Raw genomic sequence first — 24222 nt, forward strand, 5'->3', positions numbered from 1 at the left:
ATTTTTGCCATCCTATAGCCTTGTCTTTTCAGTCATTTTTTCAACATCCATTATTATGGTGTTTTTGACCTTTTTGAAAAATTCTGTGCTATGGTGTGTCTTGGCACGCAATTTTATGCTGTTTAAAGGTATTTTTAACAGTTTTTGGGACATGTCATATGTTGACATTTTTGCCTTGCCTTTTTGGTCATTTTTTCAGCATCCATTGTTTTGGTGTTTTTGGCCATTTTCCCAACATTCTACGCTACAGCGTGTCTAGGCACTATATGTTGTTGTTTTAAGGCTTTTTTTTTTTTTGACATGCTAAAGTATGACATGTTTGGCCTTTTTTTGACATTGCATACTATTACCCGTCTCTACATTGAAGGTCAATTCACAGTAATGACAAGGACAAGAGAAAGAGATGGGGTGGGGGATTAACAGCAATAATGGTAACAATAGCATATCATATAACAAAAGTGATAGACGTTACTTAATGCACTTTATGATTGCATGTGATGTTACGTGCAAATATTGTAGGTGTTGGTAAGAGTCCTGTGCATATATTAATAGTGGAGGCATGACTCACAATAATGGCAGCAGAAGGTTGCGTCAAGCAGGATCATGGCATTTGCACACATGGCACCCTGGACAGGACCACAGCAACAGCACAACCAAGACCACGATCGAGTTGGTGTTGGCCTCTGCTAGGGTTGTCCCTTGTCACTGATCTCAAGGTGCAGCCTGGGGGAGGAAGGGGTCAGGTGTGGGGACCTCCAAATTGCATCTCTGCTCTTTGCGAATGATATGGTTCTGGTGGCCTCATCCCATCGTATCCTCCAGCATATACCAGGGCAGTTTGCAGCCGAATGTGAAGCGGTTGGGATGAGATTAGGCACCTCCAAATCTGAGGCCATGGTTCTCTGCCGGAAACGGTGGATTTTCACCTCTGGGTGGGGGGAGAGTTGCTGTCCCAGGCAAAGGACTTCAAGTATCTCGCTGTCTTGTTCACGAGTTAGGGTAAAATGGAGCGTGAGATCGACAGGCGGTTTGATGCGGCGTCTACAGTAATGCGGGAGTTGCATGGACTGTCATGGTAAAGAAGGAGCTGAGCCGGAAGGCAAAGTTCTCGATTTACCGGTCCATCTATGCCCCAACCCTCTCCTATGGTCATGAGCTCTGGGTAGTGGACGAGAGGATGAGATCGTGGATACAAGCGGCCGAAATGAGTTTCCTCTGCAGGATGGCTGGGCTCAGCCTTAGAGATAAGGTGAGGAGCTCAGACATCCGGGAGGAGCTCGGAGCAGAGCCATTGCTCCTTTGCATTGAAAGGGGTCTGTTGCGGTAGGTCAGGCATCTGATCAAGATGCCTCCTGGGCGCCTCCCACTGGAGGTGTTCCAGGCATTTTAGACTGGTAAGAGGCAGACCCAGAATGCGCTGGAGGGATTAAATATCTCTCTGGCCTGGGAACGACTTAGAGTCCCCCAGGAGGAGCTGGAAAGTGGTGCTGGGGACAGGGACATCTGGAATACTCTGGTCTGCCTGTTGCCCCCACGACCCGGCCACAGATAAGCGGAGGACGATGGACGGATGGATACTATACTATATACTTTTTGGTGATTTTTGGTGGCCATACTATACTATGTCGTTTTTGGACATTTCTGGACGCCATACTGTACTATGTCGTTTTTTGTGAGTTTTGGTCGCCATACTATTCTATGCTGCTTTTGTGATTTTTGGTCGCCATACTATACTTTGTCTTTTTTTGTTTTGTTTGATGTCTATGATGTTTGTCATACTTTTTCAATGGCATACTATGCTTTTTTTTCATGACATATTTTCATAAGACCTTTTTTCTTTTGCATATACTATCAGTTTTAAAAATTTCATATTATACTATGATCTTTTTAATGATACTTGAAGACATGCTATGCTATGATCTTTTTTCATGATTTGTTTTAAGTCATACTCAACTATTACTTTACAAATTTTTAACAAATGACAGAAAAAAGTTCCAATCAAGTAAAATTTTTATGTATACAGGAACACAACAGAAAACATGGGAGAAGCTAAATTATATTCAGTCAGAGTCAAAACACTCCATGGCAGTGCATCTCGTTAGTAACATGATTCCAATATTTGGCTTTATACTGGAGGTGATGTTGAAATTATCTTTTGTTGTTGTTGATCAGCCTTACTTCTATTTTGAACTATATTAAATTACAAAATCAGAAACCTGGATAATGACCTCATATGTTGTACATTTTCTTCCTCCTCAAAAACTAAAGTGATACATGTAACAAGCCACCTGCACTTTTCATTTTACCCCAGCAGAGTGCAGTTCATGCTGAAGCCTGGCTACTAAATACAAAATATACAATCCACTTTAAACATTTTACCAGCAACACTTTGGAATAGAAGAACATTTCAGAATGATGCTGGTAATCTATCGATTTGTCTCAAAAAGGGCACCGAGCTTTTGTTTACTAGCCTCTGTTAGCTATGTTTTGTTAACCTCCCTTTTACTTTACATGCATACACTACATATTTACTACATCTTCAAGACCTTCAAAGCCACAATAAACACATTAATTCATATAGTTGGCCCTGGCAAGAATACAGGTACAGATAATATAGGCCATTCTCTGTGGCTCTTGAATTGTCATTTATACAAGGTTATTTTTGTTTCATAAAATGTTATAATAAATACGAGCCTTTGACAAATTAAATCAGATTGTATTTTGAAACTACTGAATTAACTTGTTCACTTACATTATCACAATGTCTCACAAGCAAACACACTTGTATGTAAACTTGTTTGTGAGTACAAATCAAAGTGAACCAGTTATTTAATTTGTAAGATATAAAACATATCAGAATCTTGTATTATTTGTGGGTTTTCACAGAAAAAAAACAGTCCAACGTTCCCATCAGGTAGATCATATATTTTATGTGATTCTAAAGCTTTCAAGATACAGCTTTAGTATAAAATGTTCAACTCCAGGCCAATCACACAAACACTAGTTAACAGACTGAATCTCTACCAGAGCCAAAACTGAAAAGCTGTTAAAAAAAACTGCTTTCATTGCTTCTGCAAAGTTCATAAATTTCCCATCTTGTTAATTACAGCTCAGGATTCAAAATGTCTTTAATAAAAAGACAACAGTATAAGCTAATATCATGATAAATGCTCCCAACAGATAAAACTAAAAGTGTAACCTCGGGTTGATGTACTGGTGCCCGCTGGGGAATGTTCAACAAAACTTGAGGAGTGCTTGAGGTGATTATCTACTGGGGCAAATTTCTAAACTTCATAATGTGGCTTCAGTTATTTTCTGTACTGTATTATTTGACTCATATAACTAGCTAGAAACCCAGAAAGGCAGTTTGCTAATAATTTTTGGTAAGTTATTGTGAGATCACAACTTACATTTTTGGTGAAGTAGTTGTAGAAACAGTTTTGTCTATAATCATAAATAATATATTTTCCAAGATTGTGTTATCGTGTTACTCATCTAACATCTTCAATTAAAGGGGGTGACTGAAAAAGACTTGGATATAAAATGTTTAAATGATGAGATTTCGGGTGACAAAACAAGAAAAAATGTTTGATATCAAGCATTAGGGCCGGGCAATATACAGATATTATATCGATATTGTGATATGAGACTAGATGTCACCTCAGATTTTCCAGTTATGCAATTTTCTGAACATACCAAACTGTTCTTCTATTTGCATTTAACACTTAGTCATTATATCCCGATACTGATGATTACTTAACAAAAATCTTGTGTAACTATTTTATGAAAGCACCGATGAACCACAATATCGATATCATATTGTATTAGTATTTAGTCAAAAATATCACAATATCTGATTTTTACTAAAGGAATAAGGGGTTTACAAAATAGAAAAAAGATGTTTGTGGGTGGGAGGCCAGTGAGGGATCACATTCTTGTAGCTGCTCTTGTGACTAAACCTGCTTCAAACAAGGTGCCTGTGGGGTCATCCTGAGCGTCTGAAACACCATTTTTCAGTGGAATAATTGACAGACGGTGTGTTCATCTTTTTTTTTTTAACTTTTTGGGAGGGCAGACAATATGACAATCTCGCCCACTTGCAGATTAGCTGGATGTTTGGAGCTGTGAAAGTTTACTGGGTTTGAAAGTCTCTTTCAAGCTCCCTTTTTAAATCTTTACCCAATTGAACCACGTTATCCCTGTTTGTACAGTGAACTACAACCAGACAATAAAGATACGCAAAAGACACAAAATGACTGGATAGAGAGTAGAGAGGTGTGAGATGCAGCTAGGAGGGGGAGGATGATGGCAGTTCGTGACCATTCAGAGCATCAACACGTGCATGTGGAAGTGATTGGACGACATGTTGTACGCAGGGTTTCCCACACAACCTGCCACAGTCAAAACATCTGCTGCCACATGTTAAATTTATATTTTTGGAGCTCCACTCATCCATTGATCTTATGAGCTGTGACCGGATTAACTGGTCAGTTATCCACATCACGACTGAAACTACACATAAGGCTGCTGAGGGAAAAAAGAACTCATCGAGAGCTCCGCCTGCGGTGCATTCATGGACCCACAATAACTTCTGAATTTAGAGAGGGGACACAGAATGAAAAAAAGATCCCAATTCTGTGAGAAGCACGGCCTTGTTTGTTTGAAGCATGTTGAGACCTTTAGCAGTGACAAGTCTGGAACTGATTCTTTCTAAATTAGCGGGGAAAAATGGCAAAAACACATAAAATTAGATATGGCCATTTGTTGTATCAAGGTAATGATGTGATCAAGTTATGATCTGAAAAAAAGCCCTAAAAATGACTAGCAAACTTAGCCAATCTGAGCTTCTGTAACTAATAGTGCAGAAACCCTGTCGCTGACCCATCTTGAAATGTATTCTTGTATAAAACTTATGTCAAAAAGACAGCAAACTTGACATACAACTGACAAACTCCCTAAAAAAAGAAAATCTTAAATCAGATAAAACAGAAAACAAGAAGACAATATTGGACAATACTTCTCTGGTATATTGTTACTCTGAAAGTTGTCAAAAACTGCTATGATCGGTGCAAGTGCTGAGCTTTATGACAGGAAAATTTATCATTGTGCAAAGAAAAAAAAAGTCTGACATCTGTGTGTACTGATAAAGGCAACAAAAAGAAAATGAGAAACAGTCGGCATGCAGTAGAAGGACTAGCGTCACACAGTAAGGCAACTGAACATCTCGGTTGGCTTCCCTGCCTGAAAGCTCCACAAAAATACTGCTGAGCAAAGATGTTCATCGTGGCGACGAAAATCTGTTAATGAGCTTTTGGTGTTTTGGCAGTTTTTTTTCTGAGCTGAACTCGACGGTTTTGTAAAGTATCGGTCAAGAGTTGAGGTTTACTGGACCTGCTCAAGTCATTCTTGTGGCTTTTGATACAAACATACAGCAAGGTTCCGGTTATTCAAACTATATTTATCTCCGAGGAACACGTGAGCAGCTTTGTACACTTTGAGGAGATTTTGACAGGGTTGCTGGAGTGTCTCAGAAGTTTCATTTGAAACATTTCATCATCAAAATGTCTTGTTACTATTTTGAGGTTATTCGACAAGTAACTTTAGAGTGAACTTCTTTAAAACTGAAGCTCTTTTTCCTTTCCTTGAACATTAACACCAATGCTCACTTTCATGCACAGTTTGTCCCGATAACCTAAACATTCAAAAGTTCATACGCCCCCTAATATGTCAAGACAACATGCCACAGGGTACAAAACAGAGGAAAAACAACTGAAATCATCAACTTGAGAGCTAACATAGCTTATAATCAGTCTAAGGCAAAACATAACAAAAAGAACAAGTAGTGGGTTGGTAAATTTAGGAGCTTTCTGACAACATACTGTGTGAAGGCTATCACTTCGTGGACCAAAGTCCTGTAGTCCATGCCAGCCTTCCTGGTGGGGAACCCTCTGAACTCCTGCATGGCCTGATTCCTTGGTCGGGATCTACGAGAATGACCAGTGGCGAGCTTTACACTCGAAAGCTCTCTCCCTTGCCGTCAATGTGGCGCAGACGCAGGTACACGTCTGTGCCGATGCCCTGCATAGACTGTACGGACAGAGAGCCGCCCAGGTACTCAGCGTAGGCCCTGGACGTAGGCAAACCAAAACCAAACCTGCAGGACACAAAGATGCAGTTAATATGACAGTGAGGCACCGTGATGAAAATGATCTGTTGTTGATCAAACATTAACATGAAGCGCAGATGACGTGAAGGACAAGCTTTGCTCAGAACTGTGAAATGCCACCTGCAGGTAAATACGGGTGGTCTGGGTCTCAGGAAGTCCCCTCCATCATAAGGCGGCTTTGATATTATGATTAAACAAACCCAAAACTTCATTCTCACCATTTCCTCTCTGACCATGGCGACAGTGTTGCATGACAGGGAAGAATACTGCTAAAACTTGGATTTTGAATTTGTTTTCCAGTTCACTAATCAGGGTTCCTATAGCTTATAACAGGTGGAATTTAAGACCCTTTTAAGACTTTTTCAATGCCATCAGGTCTGATGAAGTTCTGCTATGTTTATTTATTTAACTCAATAAATATTTCAGTAGTAAGTGGGACAGTGCGCAGGAGTTTCTCTCTTCTAGATTGCTCCCTTCTCTGACACACTTGTCACACATTCAGGTGTGCAGATTTCCTCAGTACAAAAAAGGCTAAAAACTTGCAATTTCATTTAAAAAGCTGCTGTAAACTCAGACTTTCTGCAACCTAAAATCATGAAACGCCATTCAAACATACAGAGTAGTCCTCGCAACTATCTGACTGTACTCAATCCAGTAGTGTATGAAAAGTTTATCACTGCATTGTGGCCTTCTTTTAAGAGGAAGGAGTCCATTTCATAAATCATCTGAAAAGAAGAGAAGTGCAACTGATGATGGTGTAATATGGACTGTGACAGTCATTTTGTGATATGCAGTTACCCCTAAACCACTTCCTGTGTTCGAGCTGATTGTTTGAAACACTCTGGCAACCGATCCATGCCAATTTTGTGTATTTTTGTTAGCTAGCTAATCTGTTATTGTTGTAGCTTAACCACTAAGCCTCACAAGTTATTCTTCCTCTGGTGCTTTCTGGCAGAAACAAGCAGCTTTAGGTGCATTACCACACTGCTGGGCAGCATAGCGCTGGTGTGCAAGAAAGCCAAGATATTTAATTTATGATCTGGCTGACAGAAACACATACATGTGGTTATGAGTCCATAATGCTGAATTAAATCATATTTGATTTTATCCTGACACTTGAAAGTGAAAATGGAGCCTGAGGCGTGATTGTCGGGTTGTTGATATATTTAAAGGCAACACTCCGTCTCACACAGATGGCTGACAAAAGAAAAACAAACATTAAGTGTGTTAGGCATTATTCCAACACAAGCCTCCAGAACAGCTTCTCTGCTGCTGCTTGGCACCGATTCTCAGCTATCCCTTGTGCCCTCACGGAGGCGTCTGCATTTGTTTTGTTTCTCCTCTCATTTCTTCAGGTTTTCTCTGAAACATGTCAACTACCATTACATTTAGAAAGAAAGATATATATACTTTTGTGTGCACCAGACTTTTAGAAATTATGTGACTGTTTTTGCTTTCAGACTTATCCATATTAGTGTAGCCAAAATCTATTGCAATGTTTTGACAAAACCACTTAATTTAATAATGATCACACATTGGCAAGTTTAGCGTAATTTCTCCAACATTTATAAAGGCTGAAGAAGCATATTCTTCATTTTTAAATTCTTACCCATGCATGGGGCTGGACTGGTTTCCACTGTTGGTAATGTTGTTGAAGAGGTTGCTCATGCGCGGGTCCTGTGCGCTCTCCTCAGCAGTGCTGAAGTGGTAGTCCATCACCTTGTCTACAATATTGTGAGGTATGCCGCCACCACGGTCTGAAATCCTTAATGGAAAAAAATGCAACATCTGATAGTAACAGGTATGTTAAGCCCTGGGGATCTTCATTAAATATTGTTGCAGTCTTTTTTTTTAAAACAAGGAAATGTAACACCTGACAGACAACATCTCAATCACTACTTGGATCTTCATGAGGTTAAAATTTTGACATGGATTAAGTGTGCAGGCGTTTACTTAACCTTAGCTGTGTTTTATTGCCTTGATGTGCGCATATTTATTTAACCTCAAGTTCTGTTCTTTTCTGTTAAAAAAGTAGCAATAGAAGAGACATTTAGCCACTCACCTGATGACAAAATCAATGTCATTATTGGCAATAGTGACGACCACATCGGGCACATTGTATGGGGTGTCCAGATGGCTTTCCATAGTGGCCCTGAAGACAGAAATACATGGATGTCACGCGGTGTAAATGGTGAGCGTGCAAATTTTGCTTGCACGTCAAAAAAAGTTAATTTTTTCAATGTAAAATTATGGCAATTGAATTTGTTTTAGGTGCACAGAAGATTTGCTCACAGTGGGTATAGACTATTGGGTTTTTTTGCACTAAATACTAGAGAATGCAGAAGAATGATGTTACTGTTGATATCTGCTTTTCTGGTCCATTTGTAGGTGCTGTGATGGACTTTGACTTTGTGATGCTTTTTATGACCCCTTTAAAACTTCAACAGAGAGCATTTAATACTATTTCCAAAGCAAAACAGTGCACATAAGGGCTGAGTTGTCAACTTGACAATGTTAACAGGGACATTTTTGCATATTTTTGTATCTCCATATAACAATCGTATGTTAAATCTCATAAAGTAATTAAATCAATGACAAACACAATAAACTGTGTCTCGCTGTTACGTTTAACGTTAAATAAAACTGTGTTAAAAACATTCTATTTTAAATTTTAATTACCGTTTGCTTTGAATTGTTTACAACACTGTGTAAAAAAAATGGCTAATTTGGTAATCCTCGCACTCACAGTGCAGGCTATAGTTGATTCTCCACATTAAGACACACTCACACGTTACAGTAAATCTACCTTTCATCCTCTTAAACAGTCCGTTAAATCTGTAAATTCCAACTAAGCAGGCACCAAAATAAAGGTCTGCTCTGCCCTTTGATATCACATTATTGCAGATCCACACCGAAAACTTTACTGTCCAGATTTCAAACAAACTAGCAGGAATAACAGAGGGCTTTGTGTCTTCTCTGAGACCCCCTGGCCAGCTGTGTTAAGTATCATCTGCACTGTTTGTGTGTGTCTTTCCTCCTGTTCTGTTCTTGAGAGCAGGTGGCTTGTGGAGAACCAATCGAAACATTGCAAGAAAAGAGAGAGCTGGGCTGAGTCCTGACCGAAAACCAAACCCTATTTAAATAGGTGAATCTTGTGCCGATGGCTGAGATGGCGTCCCTTCAAAATTTAAGACCTACCATAATTTCAAAAAAGACTTTTAAAGAGATGTTATGACCTTATATTCTGGTAATCTAACACTGTCTAAGAGTTTTTAAGCATCCCTGGAAATCCATTTAATCCATTTAAAACCATTTTTGTTTTGTTTTTCCCCAAGTTTAATGCCTGATATAGCAAATAAGACAAATAATCAATCCTGGGCCCTGTAAATGTGGGACTGAGAACTGACTGTATTATTACAACCCAAAATGCAAAAAGAAAATTTTACAATGTGACTTTGTGATTTCCATCTGTAAGTCTCAAGGTATTCAAACAACAGGAGCAGAAAAGTCAGGCTGGAGATGGATAAACGTCTACATCTTCAGTATGACTGAAATGATGCGGTTACCTCATGGCGTTCTTGAGGAGCTCGGGCAGGATGTAATCCAGAGGCAGAGGGATGAAGGGGAAGCGAGCTGCCACGTGTCCGTTGATCCTCACTCTGGGCGAGTTACCATACTGGTGCTCACACAGACGCCTGAAGGACATAAGGAACCGTTAATTTGGTCATAAACCAAAACATGGCACAAACTGAGATTTTGACCTGGGGATGGTGCTGGATAAAAAGTTATCAAAATTGATCCTAAGGAGGACTTAAATGTGTGAGCCAAATTTCTTTATAAGCCATACAATATTTGCTGAGATATGAAATGTATTGTAACAGTAATAATACTATACATGTGCTGATTTTATTGTCTTCACCATCTGTTAACTGCTCCAAACAATAACAGATACATTGATTATTTCCAAGCCATTCACCCATTAATGCCCCACAAACTGTATACACTTTCTGTGTTTACTTTCTTTTAAACCTGGTAGAAATCACAGACTCCAGAAAGGTCGGTCATTTGATAAGATTACAGAGAGTAAACACGAGTGATAGCTCGTATCTTTTTCGCAGCTCCAGGTGCTGAAACGCGAATGTTCCTGACAGTTTATCAGCTGAACTCTGACTCCCCTCAGTCAACAGAGCGCTCGTTCAGAAGCAGAAAGTCATATAAAGGTGATAACTAAACAAAACTGTGTGACTTAACACTTACCTGGCAAAGTCTACCCACTTCTCTATGATCTTTTTGGGGGAGAGACGTCTGCATATGATCCCAACAAAGTCAGGCTGAAACGAGAAAAGGAAGTTTTTACTTAAATTAAGAGAGAAAACAGATTAAAAAAATAAAAAAAAAAACTATATATAATAATTAAAACAATGACTGTAATTTATCACAATCCTCAGTTTAAATTCACTTTGTCCTGAACTGAATTTCTCTGAAGACACAGAAAGACACTGAAAATCATCATTTCCTAAAAAATAATGTGGAAAATTACAAGGGCAGATCATTGTTAAGTGTGTTTTTTGTGCATTGTAAAACTCTGAGCAGAAAGTTCTTATCATTAAACATTCCCAAAATATATTTAATACATGTTTAAACATCATGTGAATCACATAAACATTCAGACGTACATTCTCTTCATGGAGGGCGAGATGGTGCGTGGCCAACATTCGGATTCCCAGACGAGAGCACAGCGTCGTATCCAGGAAGCTGCGGAGGATTGCCTCATCCTGCAAAGGTAATAAAGACGATTTACTACAGAACAAAAATCTGAAACATTAACCTTATCAATTTTTAATAGATTTTATGAGCAAAGAATGAAACATTAAAAAAAATGTCATTCTTAAGACCCATAACAGGATCTTTCCAAGAGTTTTTTTTAGGGATGCACAATAATAATGGCACATCATCAGTATGAGCAGATTTTGTCTTTAAAATGAAACATTGGAACTAGCCAAAATGCTGATTTCCGCCATGAACATGAACAAAACACCAACCCTTTGCTAACGTATTTCCTTATTTTGCTCAATGGATGAATATTACATACATTGAAAAGCATTGTATTTTATGTCTCCATCTGATGATGGGCCATCATGATAAGAGTAAGCATAATATTTTTTCAATTCCACTACAGAGGAGACTTGATGTTCCAAGCCAAATGAGTTGTTATATATCGACATATTGGATATCAGCAAAAAAATCAATATCCTGCATCCCTAGTTATTCCAGGGTTAATCCAGGGTTCTGAAGTTCTGGACAAGCAGTTCTGACCTGCATGTGTCTGCGACACTCCCTGAAGCCCTGGGCCAGCATAGTGACCACATCTTTATGGTCGTCCAGCAGCTGCTGCACCAGCTTACAGAAACGAGCCTCCACGTCCTGATCCTTGATCTGTAAATATCAAGACACTTCAAATCAACACTTTTATACTTAAAACAAGCTCCATTTTAGACATAGGCCTTTCATTTGCTTCATTTAAAAAAAAGATCATATTTCAGAGAGGCTTTCTCATTCTGTGATCTGCTCCTGTTTTAATTTGATGTTATGAAACTCAACACTTGCTCCATGTTTCCCAGTTGTCTATAAACTCAGTATACTGCATCTAATTCGAAAGTTTTTCTATTGTGTATCGGTCTATGAAATGTGTCACAGCAAAGGTCTTAAAGTGGATCAAAGGGCATAATCCCTCCCTTTTCTGGATTTTAATGTGAAAAATATGCAGAGTGTTTCCACTGTAGTTTGACAAAGTAGAAGCATCTAGAATTAAGAGAAATAAAACAGTATTTCCTTTAAAAAGAGAAAGAGATTATATTTAGAGTGATGGAATTAGAGCTGTGGAAATGTGCATTATATTATACATTATCAACACACTGTAATTTACCATGTGGGCTACTACAGAGTTTCTGCAGCTTACAGCAAGGTAGCTTTTTAATGCTGTTCCGAATTAAGTTTAAAACCAATATTCTAATAACCAAAATAGAAGGAGGCCCGAATGTTTACTGTGACATACAACATGGTGATCTTTTTGTCACGTGAAAACTTTCGATTATCTACATCAAATGTTGAGAAACAAAAACAGTCCTTTTAAGAGTGAAACACACAGAGGACAATGAACATATTGCATTATCATAAAAGTATCTATTTTGTTTACCAACAGAAGTAAGAAATACCTGGTATTTCTGGTTTTCTAGGCAATATTGTGTTTTTCAATCTTTTCGAAAATTATTTAACAAAAAAAAGTCATAAAATCCTACTTCCCATGTCTGAGGATTTTTTAAATTTTTGAAAGATTAACTGAAGTCAAATTTATACCAATTAAGGCCTTATTTTAAGATAAATTAATTCATTGCCTTGCCTTTTTCATTGACTTTTTAAGGATCCGCGGGAACCCAGTATTATAATACAGGTAATTTCAGCCCCTTTTAAAAGTGATTAAGTCCATTTTTACATGCTATGGCATAGAGAGTCAGAAAAGCATGTGCAGCAGAGCTAAAAGACGTCAGACTGCCGTCGTCAGGCTCCATTCTTACACTGAGAGATCTTTTGACTTCTGATTAAAAAAAAAAATTTTTAAAAACACCCACATTTCCAAACCCACATTATAGTTTTGGTGTTTCTTCAAAGCTAACGGTGGAAGATAATTTTATTCTTATTGTGACTGACTTATCCCTTCTGGGATTTGTTTTATACAATAGACCCTTTTCCTGTTTTGTACCTTTGCAAGCACAGACAAGATGTTTTTCTGAATCTGAAGAGTCTCTTTTAGTTTGGTAGAAAGCCAGGGGGCAACTTATTCAGATCAGACTGATAAAAAACCAGTGCAGAACAGAAAACGTGTTCGGCAGGCTTGTCATTTTCTGCAGTCCAACGTGTACTAACACAGGACCAGATGGACACACTTGACATATTTTCCAAGAACTCATCAAAGGTAATAGAGTTCAACACAGAGTCGAGGACTCAGGCTGTTCAATGTCACTGTCAACCAGGAACTGACTGAAGAGGACTGACCCACATTCCACACTGAGCATGTTTACTGAAACTGAAACCGTCCTGAACCCTTAAACCATAATTGCGTAAGTTGTCACTTTTTCTTGGCTGTTCATTTCCTCTTTGCCGTCACACTGTATGCCCTGCGGAGCACGTTCAAATTTTAAAACTTCGTATAGAAAACAAAACAAATCACAGAATATTCATATTGAACAGCCAAATCATATTCACATGGTACAGTTGGATACAGGCCTAAAATTTAATACAAAAAACTGCAGGGGGGTCCAACATTTACCATATATGCAGCAAATTTTAAAATTACATTGGCCTCCCCAACGAGACCATGCGTACCCCTTGAAAAGTACCGCAAAATCACAGCAAGTCATTTGACATCCCTTTTGATGTAGAATTGGTCGAGACTGTGTTTTTGTTAATAAAATAAACTAAATGTGTGTTAAATTAAATGCACTGCAGCTTTTGCGAGTGATACATCACCTGACGAAGACCGATAATCTAAAAGCCAATGAGTAAATCAATTATTTAATCAATGATTTACAGGACCATGTTGCTTGTATGACTTCATAAATAAGTGGAATTTGTGCTTTTAAATGTGGCAATGACACAACGGCGACATTGCAAAAACGCTGCATATGTGAACACCATTAAACACGCTGCTGCCGTCACGTACTCCTAACGTGCGCCGTGTGAAACGGGCCTGAGGGTTTGTTAGCTCTCAGGAAAAACGGTAACACAAAATAGCCACGCATTTTTAACTAACAAAAGAGTGAATGTCTGACACGTTGTTGTAAGAAACAAAGTTGGTTTCAACAGAACTTAAATGTTGCAACAGTGTTCTTTAGAAAAGGATTAAGAGTTAATATGCAGAGTTAGTGCTGGCCATTCAGAGCAGAGAAGTGCGTTTTAAAGTGAGCACACATCCCAAATTACACTTCAGGGAAGAAGGAAGTTATCACACACCTCATTTGTGTATTTAAAGCCTGTGTGCCCTCTCCAGCTTGACGCGGCACGCTTTGGTGTCTAGGTGGAGGATTTTAGGGATCCAGAACTCCATAAATTTAGTTGCATTTGTGCCCTTCAACTTTTACGGTTGATCCGTCAATTTTTATGTCTAGCCCTGTTTTCATTGTCGTTAAGCTCCTTTACTTTTTTCCATAACGATCAGGCGTTGCTCGGTTGATGCATTTTCCATCGCTAGAATTCTCTGCTCCGCCTCATTAACTCGGCCAATGACTTCTTTTAAACTGTGGGAAATACTGACGTTGATGTCATGTACCATCTTTTCTAGATTTTCGTCCATCAATAGCAGCAATATCAGCTGTCATTACCTCCAGAACTGTGGTCCGTTTCCGGTTGTCTTTAGCTGTACATAATAGCATGGTGTTGCCATCTTTTGGGGAGACCGCAGCTGTGTCTTTCTTCTTTTAAAATTGTTTGTTAGGCATTTTGCCCGCTGGTGTGCTCCAAAAACTATCCAAGGACATCACCCAGAGTAGTTACTCTGCTTTGGTTTGAAGTTTATCGCCAGAGGGAATAATGAAACAAATATTGCTTGATAGTGTGCCGGAGCTCTAGTAGAGCGTGGCTACTCGGTTGCTTGCATCACCGGAAGTCATCACACATACATATACAAATATATACATATAGTATTGTTAATCTTATTTTTGCACAGTGCTGTAAAATATAAGGTGGTTCCTGCTTGTCATGTTTTCACTGGTAACTCATGACTGTAAATCTCGTATCATTTGGGGGATTTAGGTCAGACCAAATAAGTATTTTGAAGATGTAACTTTTGGCTTTTTATTCCACTGATTTAATTAAAAGAAAGTACCGTATTATTAACCCGATTAAAGTAAGACTTAGAGGTTAGGCTTACATTCAGACTGGCAAAGTGCTTAACAGATCAATTAATCTGGAAGGGCTGGCAACAAATGCTCCCACTTGAACTTTAACTCACGACCCCACGGGAACGTGTAGGTACGTATGTGGGTACGTGTGTGTGTGTGCGTGCACTCACCGGGGGAAAATCACTGAGCATGTGGTAGGCTCTGATATACAGTTCATGCTGCAAGAAAGGACAGGAGAGGCTACAGTTAGACTGATTCTCTGTTGATCATCCATGCAAGTGTAAAGCATCACACCACCATCATCCACCCTCTGACTGGGCCCCCCACCACCTCTGACAAGTCCACATGTGGCTAACATTACACAACATTTCAGAATGCTTTCAACAACAAATCTAAACAAGTCCTCCTCAAAACAAGCTTTTTTCTGATGTAACTGGACTACATCAGCCTTTAATTAATAATCTGGACAAACATCAGTTGAAACTCAAAAGCCTCTTCAAGTGTTGTTTTCTTTTTGATAGAAAAGCTAACGGAGTGAGTAAAGCCACCCTGACCTACATTACAACTGGTGGCACACAAAAGGAGTTGCGCTTTATGTAATCTGCACAGAGGAGAAAGGAAGGAATCTGGGTGAAAGTTCATCGGGAACAAGACATGCAGACTGCAGGGTGAACATTGTTCCCACATTGAGGCCCTGAAACCAGAACCTCTCACTGAAAATAAAGATGCACGACACATGCCGATCCAGACTTATGTCACTGATTGTGAACTGGCGTGCCGTTCAAATAGTTTTATGGGTTTACGAGCTGAGGCTTTGAGACATCTGTGTGTGAGGCCTGTGCCACCACCTCTGTACATGGGGGGTTTCAAGGAATTTTGCATCTAAAATAAATCCGCAGCAGTGTGTCTCTCCAGGTACTGTGTCCTGGTCACTATTTCTCATACTTCACTGTGGACTGGAATGACCTTCACCTGCAGAGACAGTCCCTATAAAGAGTGTTAAAAGGGTGAACTGTCTGGAAATTTTCACGGGTAGAAAAACATTTCAAAATTTTGTTTGCAGCAAAGATGAAAATGGAAATATAACAAAAATGGCGAATCTGCACAATTCTTTTAAATCACTTTTACGTGTCATTTAGTAATAAATGTGTTGATAAAAGGGATGAAACAGTTTCACAACAAATGTCAGTAAAACTCCTGCCGGTTGCCATTACAGTTTCAAATCCTAATCTTAAAACTCCTTCAGTTGACTCTGATGTCCCCGGCTCTTGTGAAAATGAAAGCTTTGTGTATAGGTAATGGGTTATGTCACGCTGACCTAAATATCGATAATAAATATTACGTCTACAGCCACTCCACATGTTCTATTCTACAGGCAGATAAAGGATTTCTGGTGCAGCTTCCCCTGCTTACAAGCTGCATGAAGAAGAGAAAAATCTGAAGAGGTCAGAACCGAAAACGGTAACAAGACAGTAAAATATAAATGTGTATGATCTATGCTAAATGCTTTCAGAGAGCAAGTTGTTACCACTATATCTGCCTGTAGCAACAATAGTGTAATGTGTTTTCAACGGCCTACAACAAAACACAACTGTGCTGCCATTCAGACTGTCCCTTGAAAGTTGTAGATTCAAATCATCAATTGGAGACCCTCAGTCAACTGAAACTGCTGCGTGAAGCGTCTTCTTGCGTCAGTTTTTTTGTTTTTTGCTCGTCAGCGTGCTGTGTACTGTACTTCTGGGAAAGTTTTGGTCTCTAGATTTTGCTGTGGAGTTAGTGCTCTTGATTTTCACGCAACTCTTTGGTACAAGCTGCTCCAGACATGCAGGCAGCAGCACTGAGGGGGAGAGAGGAGAGACCCTCTGCTTATAAGTGGTGTATTTACAGCACACAGCACTAGTGTTTGCAAAAAAAAAACTTTCGTAAATGTCACATTTACAACCTGTCATTAGTGCCGTTAGCTTGTTTACTATCTGATCTTAATGCCGCCATCACACTGGTCGTCCCTCAGAGCCCGATCAGACTTTAAAACGTAGTACAGAAAAACAAAACATATCGTTGAATATTCGTATTGACCTGCCAAATCTGATTCAACTGGCATAACTCTGAGTCGTGTACAGGCCTAGCCACCACGTCTGCCCGCTACCTCAAATCCCAAGAAACCTCACTGCGTAGCTTCCAGGAGTAAGCTGTAGTTCACCATAAAGAGAACGATTAGCAAATACATCAGCAATTTATTTGCTCAAACTTCAAAGCAGGTGTTGCCCCAGGATCATTTTTGTGTTGATATATCTATTCACTGCTCAGGTATTACCCAAGGAAACTAGATCCGACATTTGGATTAGAGGACCAATTGAGAGCATTTTCCACGTTTCAAAGTTCAGCCGTGACCCTCCTGTGCACTGGTCCACTTGTCACTTTCTTATTATAGAATCTGCTGCAGTGCCAACACTCCCTCGCTTCATGTATAGCTCCACGCTGTAGCCAGGAGCGGTGCCGGGTGTGTCTAGTGCTCTTACCACTTGCAGAATGGTGGGATTGCAGCCGATGATGAAGGGCAGACTGCGGAAGCCCTTAATGCGGTGGGCGATTCGCACAGGCAGCTCCTTGTGTAGGTACCTGGCACTGCTCTGAGGTCACACACACAGATAACAGTGGAAAGTGAGTGAAGATTCACAGAGATCAAAGAGCTTCTCATTAAAGCTGCGCTCAGCAGTTTTCTTTGGATTAAATATTTACCAAGATGTGGTGTCCGTCAGGAGATTTCCCAGAATACAGCAGGGTCGCTAAGGTCAGTCGCACTGAGGCCTGGGGAGACATTAACATGTATGATCACATACACATTCACGGACAGGACTGCAGGTCATCTGACACTATGTGACCTGTAGACAGCTTTTGCCATAAACATTATTTACAAAAGAAACAGCTGTAAAACTTCAGAAAACATTTACTGAGCAACACACATTGGGAAATAACTCAGGATGGGTATAACACTTTCCAGAAAACCTGTTTCTGCTACACCAGAGGTTCAGTACTAGTACCAGAAATGTACTTGTACATACTTAACTTTTAGAAATCTATTTTTTTTCTATAACGCCTTTTTTAATTAAAAAAAAAACAACTTGTCTTTTAATTCCTTTATACTTCACTGTAACTTGAAATAAATGAATAAATACTAATGATAATAATATTAATAGTGTAATCACGTGTACTGTGAAACTGTGATATTTTCTGAGACAGTTATCATGCCACAAAAATCTGATACTGTTGAAACTCCATGTGCAATTATGTGAAATATTGCCAAATCATAATCTGATGTTTCAACTCTCAAATACTTTGAAAATCCAATAACTGTATGGCTCTGCTAAAAATGACTGAAATATATAACTAGACCAATTATTTTCTAATTCTGTGTGCAGGGAGTCAACCAGGCTCAGCCTGAGAAAGTCACTAATGCTCATGTATTATTGGGAAGAAACCTTTGAACCTACCAGCCTAACTGGTAAATGGCTGGATTCCAGGTCACCGATTAGATAACCGATTCAACGAGCACCACTACACCTAACAGACAATTATGTGCAACACGATTCCAAGGCAGCCAATGATTGTCACATTAACACGGCAGACACACTATAGTGTAAAAAGTCTCAAAATAAACTGTACAAAGTGTTAAGATTATTCAGGCATTGACACATATTAAACCTGCTTGTGAGGACAGCCTCAGGAATAAGCACTGGTTTTAATGTCAGTGACATTAAATTAATGACATAAAAGACTCTTGTCTACACATTTCATTAACATGCACTCTGTATCTGGATATCTTATATAGAAAAGGAACAAATGCGTGTTAATGAAATGTGCAAATGCATGCAGGGAGGGTATTGTGACTCGACCACATCTCAACTGGTCTGGCTACATTGGGTTACCAGGTGTTAATGGGGCTCTACTAACACAACTAAGTCAAACAGCTATAAATGTGAAAAGCTTTGTTTACTCTGCTCTGACAGTATGAAAAGGTTTGTTCAAGTGCTTCTGTGCAGAGCTGGGAAGTACAAGTACACAATGTACACGTGGAAAATCTGACCTGATTGTGGCTCAAGAGAGAAGCTCCATGAACATCCACTACAGTCTTATTTTTGTCTGTTTTTTATCCACTGTAATTATCTTGTGGCACTTTCCCAGAGCCCCAGGTTAGGGTGTTTGTTTGACTTAAAGTCACAGCACAAAAACTGCAACCAGACAGATTTGTGGCTTCACGCATGAAATAAGCCATTAAACTGCAGTGGCTTCATGCACTGCAACAGTGTAATAGTTGTATACGTTTGCACAACTACATCTTGTATTTCCAGCTGACTATTTTGGTTTATGTGACTATCTAGACTTTTTTAAATGAGACAAGTAGGTGCAAATCAGTCAGAAAATACAAGTATGAACACACAGGTGTTTACCCAATAAGTTATATCATGAAGTTGTAAGATTTGCATAAATCAATAATTTTGGTTGGTTTTTTATTACATATTTTTAAGTTTGATCAGTCAATAAATAATAATATCAGTGAATCGAAATGCAATCATGTTTGAGGTCATTAAGATACAACACAGCTATTATATGACTTGTTTTCAACTCTAAAATGTCTTTAAAAGCCAAATTCAAAGAGTCAAAATGTTATGCAGTTAGGGTTGCAATTGTATACCATAGTAAGTTTGATACTGTTTTGAGATATGTACCTAGATTTATTTTTTTGAAAATTGTATATGGGAGCAATTTCTCTCAAACTTTTATGTTATGAATGTAAAATTATGAACAAATTAATAATATACTGCTCATTCTTGGGACAATCTGTATTTCATATGCAGCTGCAAATTCGTTCCTCATTTAACTGTGAAGAAATACTTGTGACGTGTTTGTTTTGTTCCACATTGAGAGAAAAAAAAAGCTTTTATATCCCACAGACAGCTGGAAATGATAACACAAACCACTGAGGCATCCATGTTCTTGCCAAGCATTAAAAAAAAACATGGTTTGAAAAGAAGAGGGAGGCACAAAAACAGTCAGAATGAATAATGAGTTTGTTATGGACTTATAGTCAGCAGTTGTGGGAAAAGAGCCATCCATGTTGACAACATATTAACTCGGATACAAAAACAACTGCTGGTACGTACTGGTTTCCTATGAGCTGGTCAACTTGACCTCCATCGCTGAAACTTAACACCAAATGGCAGCTTTGTATTAGCAGCTTTTCGACTACAGTCAACACTAGTTACAAGGAATCATTAAAACTAACGGGATTTATTAGTTTGATGGTGTTATTTTGCTCGAGATTAACGGATGTCAGCTAACAAAACAAAATGTTCTCATGAAGAACCACGATGCTGCGTTTACGTCCGCGTGGGGAAAATCGGTCAAGTAGCGGAATTAACGTAGCGGTTAAAATAACGTTTAAGAAAACATGTTTTTAATCGTACAAATAAACAACACGATACCAAATAGTGTAATGTCGTTAAAGATAATTAAAATTAGATTAGATTTTTTTTTTTTTTAAATGTAACATGACGTTACGTTGCATATTACATTATCTTTATTTAAAATTAGGTTAATAACTCACACATCCATAACATATACTGATGGCAGCTTTCTTCGAAATACAGAGAAAAGTTGAGGTTCATCATTTGTCAAATAGTGTAATAGCTAAACAGTGGTAAAACAAAACAAAATACATTTACTTAAGCACTGTGCTCAAGTATTAATTTGAGGTACTTCTACTTTGCTTAAATATTTTATTTTTGCATCAAAAAATAATGAGAAAAGTTTATCAATTATGTTTTGTTATAACTCTGGGTGTTTTTTGATTGACTGATTTTTTTGGTCCGTTTTAATTTTGAGGTTTACAGGTTTGTTGTATTTTTTTTTTAGATGTTTCTGCATTAGGTAATTATAATTCAAATACTTTAAGTACATTTTGCTGATTAAACTTACAGGACTTAACAGAACTTTAACTTGTAAAAAAAAAAGTATTTTCACAGGGTGGTATTGGTACTTTTACTTAACTAAAGAATCTGCATACATCTCCAAACACTTGGTTAATCATCAAAGTACGACAAACGTATTTACTTGACTTTTCAGTGTCCCTGAACGCAGCACATACGTTGCTAACAGCTAGCATTACTCCCAAGCTACAGCTAGCTTACTCCCCCCTCGTTGTCACAGTCGTAACGTTTCAGAGGAGTGTACCGGTAAAAAAGTCGCATTCTTACCTTTTCCGCAGAAACGTCAATTGCAGACTGGTTGTAAAACGACGTGACAGTCTTGGACCTCTCTCTCGCCAACTCCGAGAAGCCCTGCATCGAGGACGTGGAGCGAAGTCTGCGGCTCCCCGTGCTTGACATCGGCGGCACTGTTGTGGTGAGCGGGGCCAGCAGGAAGCTGCCGAGCCTCGGCCTGGCCCTGCAGGTTGCACCGCTCAGCATCTCCACCGCTATACCCGCCAGTCCCGGACGCATTTGGAGACGAGCTGTGTGTGTGAACAGGGCTGCCCTGTTCCCGTGCTAGCACTAGGTTGTTGGGTTGCTACGAGGCCATCAGGGTCGCGTCGTAATGGTGTACAAAGGCACGTATCTGAATACAGTAGAGAGGGTACAGAAAGGGCTTTCTGCGCATTGGCCAGCGAGAAAGAGATCTGAGGCAACGACATGACAGCTAAACCAATCAGTCAGTCAGAGGCGGAGCCAGGCGGCTCCAACGCCCCCCACCCCCCTACTGTACTGCGAGGCGAGGAGCAGCACGTCGGTAAACACAAAGTGCCTTACCAGAGTTATTTCAACCCTTATGTCGTCTAAGGGGTCAAAAATGACCCGCCACTATGTTAAACAGCATAGAAAAGCCCCCAAGTGACCTGTTTTGGTCTATATCTATTCTATTCTGTATGTTTAATATGCTGCTGGTTACTTAAATTTCCCTCGGGATCAATAAAGTACCTATCTATCTATCTGTTTTTGACTTGAAACTTAATTACTTTTTCTAGAATGACACCAACATTTGAAAAAGTGAAACACCGCCTTTGTTTCCATGAAAGCTGTGCACCAACAAGGTAAAAATACTGTCTCATTTTTAACCTGACAGTTATAAAATCACACAAACACACACAGAAATACATCTGCAAAGGCCATGCACACAACACAACACAATACCAACCAACACCAGCAAGGTAAAAATCTTGTCTTAGGGGTCATTTTTAACCTGGCAGTTATAAAATCGCACATACACACACACACACACACACACACACACAAAAGCATCTGCAAAGTCCACGCACACAACATGACACAATACCAACCAACACCAGCAAGGCAAAAATCTTGTCTAAGGGTTTTTTTTAAAAAACCTGGCAGTTATAAAATTGTGTGCGTGCACGCACACACAAACATTTGGGATTTTAAATTGGTTACAATCTGCAGTCCTCATCACTATATGCCACTAAATCCCACTAAATCTTATACACTGACCCTTTAAATGACAGGAGATGTGAGGTGGTTAAAAAGCTTTGCAAATGAATAACAGGAGACAGCTTTGTTTTTGACTGTGGGGAAGTCCACCCAGCTTTGTGATTTGTGAGAGAAATGAGTATGAAATATCTGTGATGAAGCACTACCATACACAGGGTTGGGACAGCATGACAATATGGAAAATCTCCACAGTCAAGTACAGACGTGAAGGTTGATTTCACAGTAGTTTTACATTTGGGAGAAAACAGAAATTCTTTAATTCTGTATAAATATCCTGGTTTGATTTTTATTGTTTGCTTCATATTAATCATGAGTCATAGTCTGCTGTCAAGCCAAATTCCTAAGTATTTGTATGACTCAGCAAGAGTAATATATAGTCTGGATGCCAGTGAAGTCTGAGTCACTAGTGGAGGTGGAGGATACCATGTAATTGGTCCTTTCTGCATTTAAAACTGGTCTGTAATTAAGGAGTGATGATTGGAAAGCATCAACTGCAGACTTAAGACGAGCCTGGCACATATAAAATTGTATCAGCCAAAAATTGGCACTTAAGTATTGATAAGGAAGAATTATGGTAGTTGCTGTAAACAGCAATAGATCAAGGATAGAGCCCTGTGGCAACACATTTCTAAATTTAAGATGAACTCACTGACTGTGTACCATCATTACCATGTTGCCCACAGGGGACAGGGGCGACACTTTGCAGGTACTTGTGCATATTTAAAAGTCCTGTGTTTTTACCTTCAGGCTGGATCTCTTTATTTACCCTCCCCCCAAAACACAAATAAGTTACGTAATGCAACTTAAAACTTAATTCATTGTAAATATTAACAACGTAAACATTTTTGACATGGCCAGATTAACCTGTTACGGGGCCCAAGGGTAAAAAAAAATGTTGTGGGCACCAAGTGACAACCACCATCTCTAGACATCACTATACGGTAGTAACTATGTAAAAAATAAATAAAATCAATGTATATAACTCATCTCAGACAGAATAAAATACGCTCTCAATCCATAAATTAGTTTTAACAACCAGGGTTCCCTTGCATTTTCATGCACAAAATTTGAGAACTTTCCTATGATTTTTTTAAGGACCTATTTTCCCCACTTTCCCACCATTTTTCAAACTTATCAAATTCAAACTCTATTCAAATATAATTTCAGCCTGCTGGCAAACGTAAAGGGAAAACGCAAGGAGAAACTGGAGAAATATGTGACGCTAAACAAAACATTTTCATACAGACACATATTAGAGCTACGGTGCGTCAACAGCGACAGAAAATTAATTAGCCTTTATGTTACATTGTGTGGAGGGTTATCCATGGGAGATTATTTTAAGAGATTATTCCAAGATTTAGAAAAAGCAAAATTCCACGACTTTTCCAGGTTTTCCATGACCATGGGAACCCTGATTGTGTTTACAAGGATGATTATACTAAGACACATTTTTAGGAGGATCTGCATGACAAAGTGTGGCCAATGACGTGTGACATTATGATCGGCACCTAATTTTAAAATTTATATTAAGCATGGATCAGATTTTGAGTACGAGTGGATCTGTTAGCTATAGCCTACCTACACTTTTAATAACCATTGTTTTCCTTTTTTTTTTTATAACTTATGAATGTCCTGCGTAGTAGCTGGTCCAAAACTA

At 39.0% G+C, this 24222-nt stretch overlaps 1 protein-coding gene across 1 annotated transcript; it reads right to left on the minus strand.

The window, feature by feature from the left end:
- Positions 1–1992: 1992 nt before the first annotated feature.
- bckdk (branched chain keto acid dehydrogenase kinase) lies at positions 1993–21725 on the minus strand. The gene is made up of 11 exons (XM_042498810.2): positions 21318–21725; positions 17803–17871; positions 17583–17693; positions 15234–15281; positions 11483–11602; positions 10843–10941; positions 10424–10497; positions 9733–9861; positions 8229–8318; positions 7776–7931; positions 1993–6154 (listed from the first exon to the last, which is right to left on the minus strand). The coding sequence occupies exons 1-11, from the start codon at positions 21561–21563 to the stop codon at positions 6010–6012; spliced, it is 1287 nt and encodes a 428-aa protein (XP_042354744.1). The 5' UTR covers positions 21564–21725; the 3' UTR covers positions 1993–6009.
- Positions 21726–24222: the final 2497 nt, after the last annotated feature.

The sequence above is a fragment of the Plectropomus leopardus genome, chromosome 15 (genome assembly GCF_026936395.1).
Source record: "Plectropomus leopardus strain MGB_pleo_1.0 chromosome 15, ASM2693639v1, whole genome shotgun sequence".
Lineage (NCBI taxonomy): Eukaryota > Metazoa > Chordata > Actinopteri > Perciformes > Serranidae > Plectropomus > Plectropomus leopardus.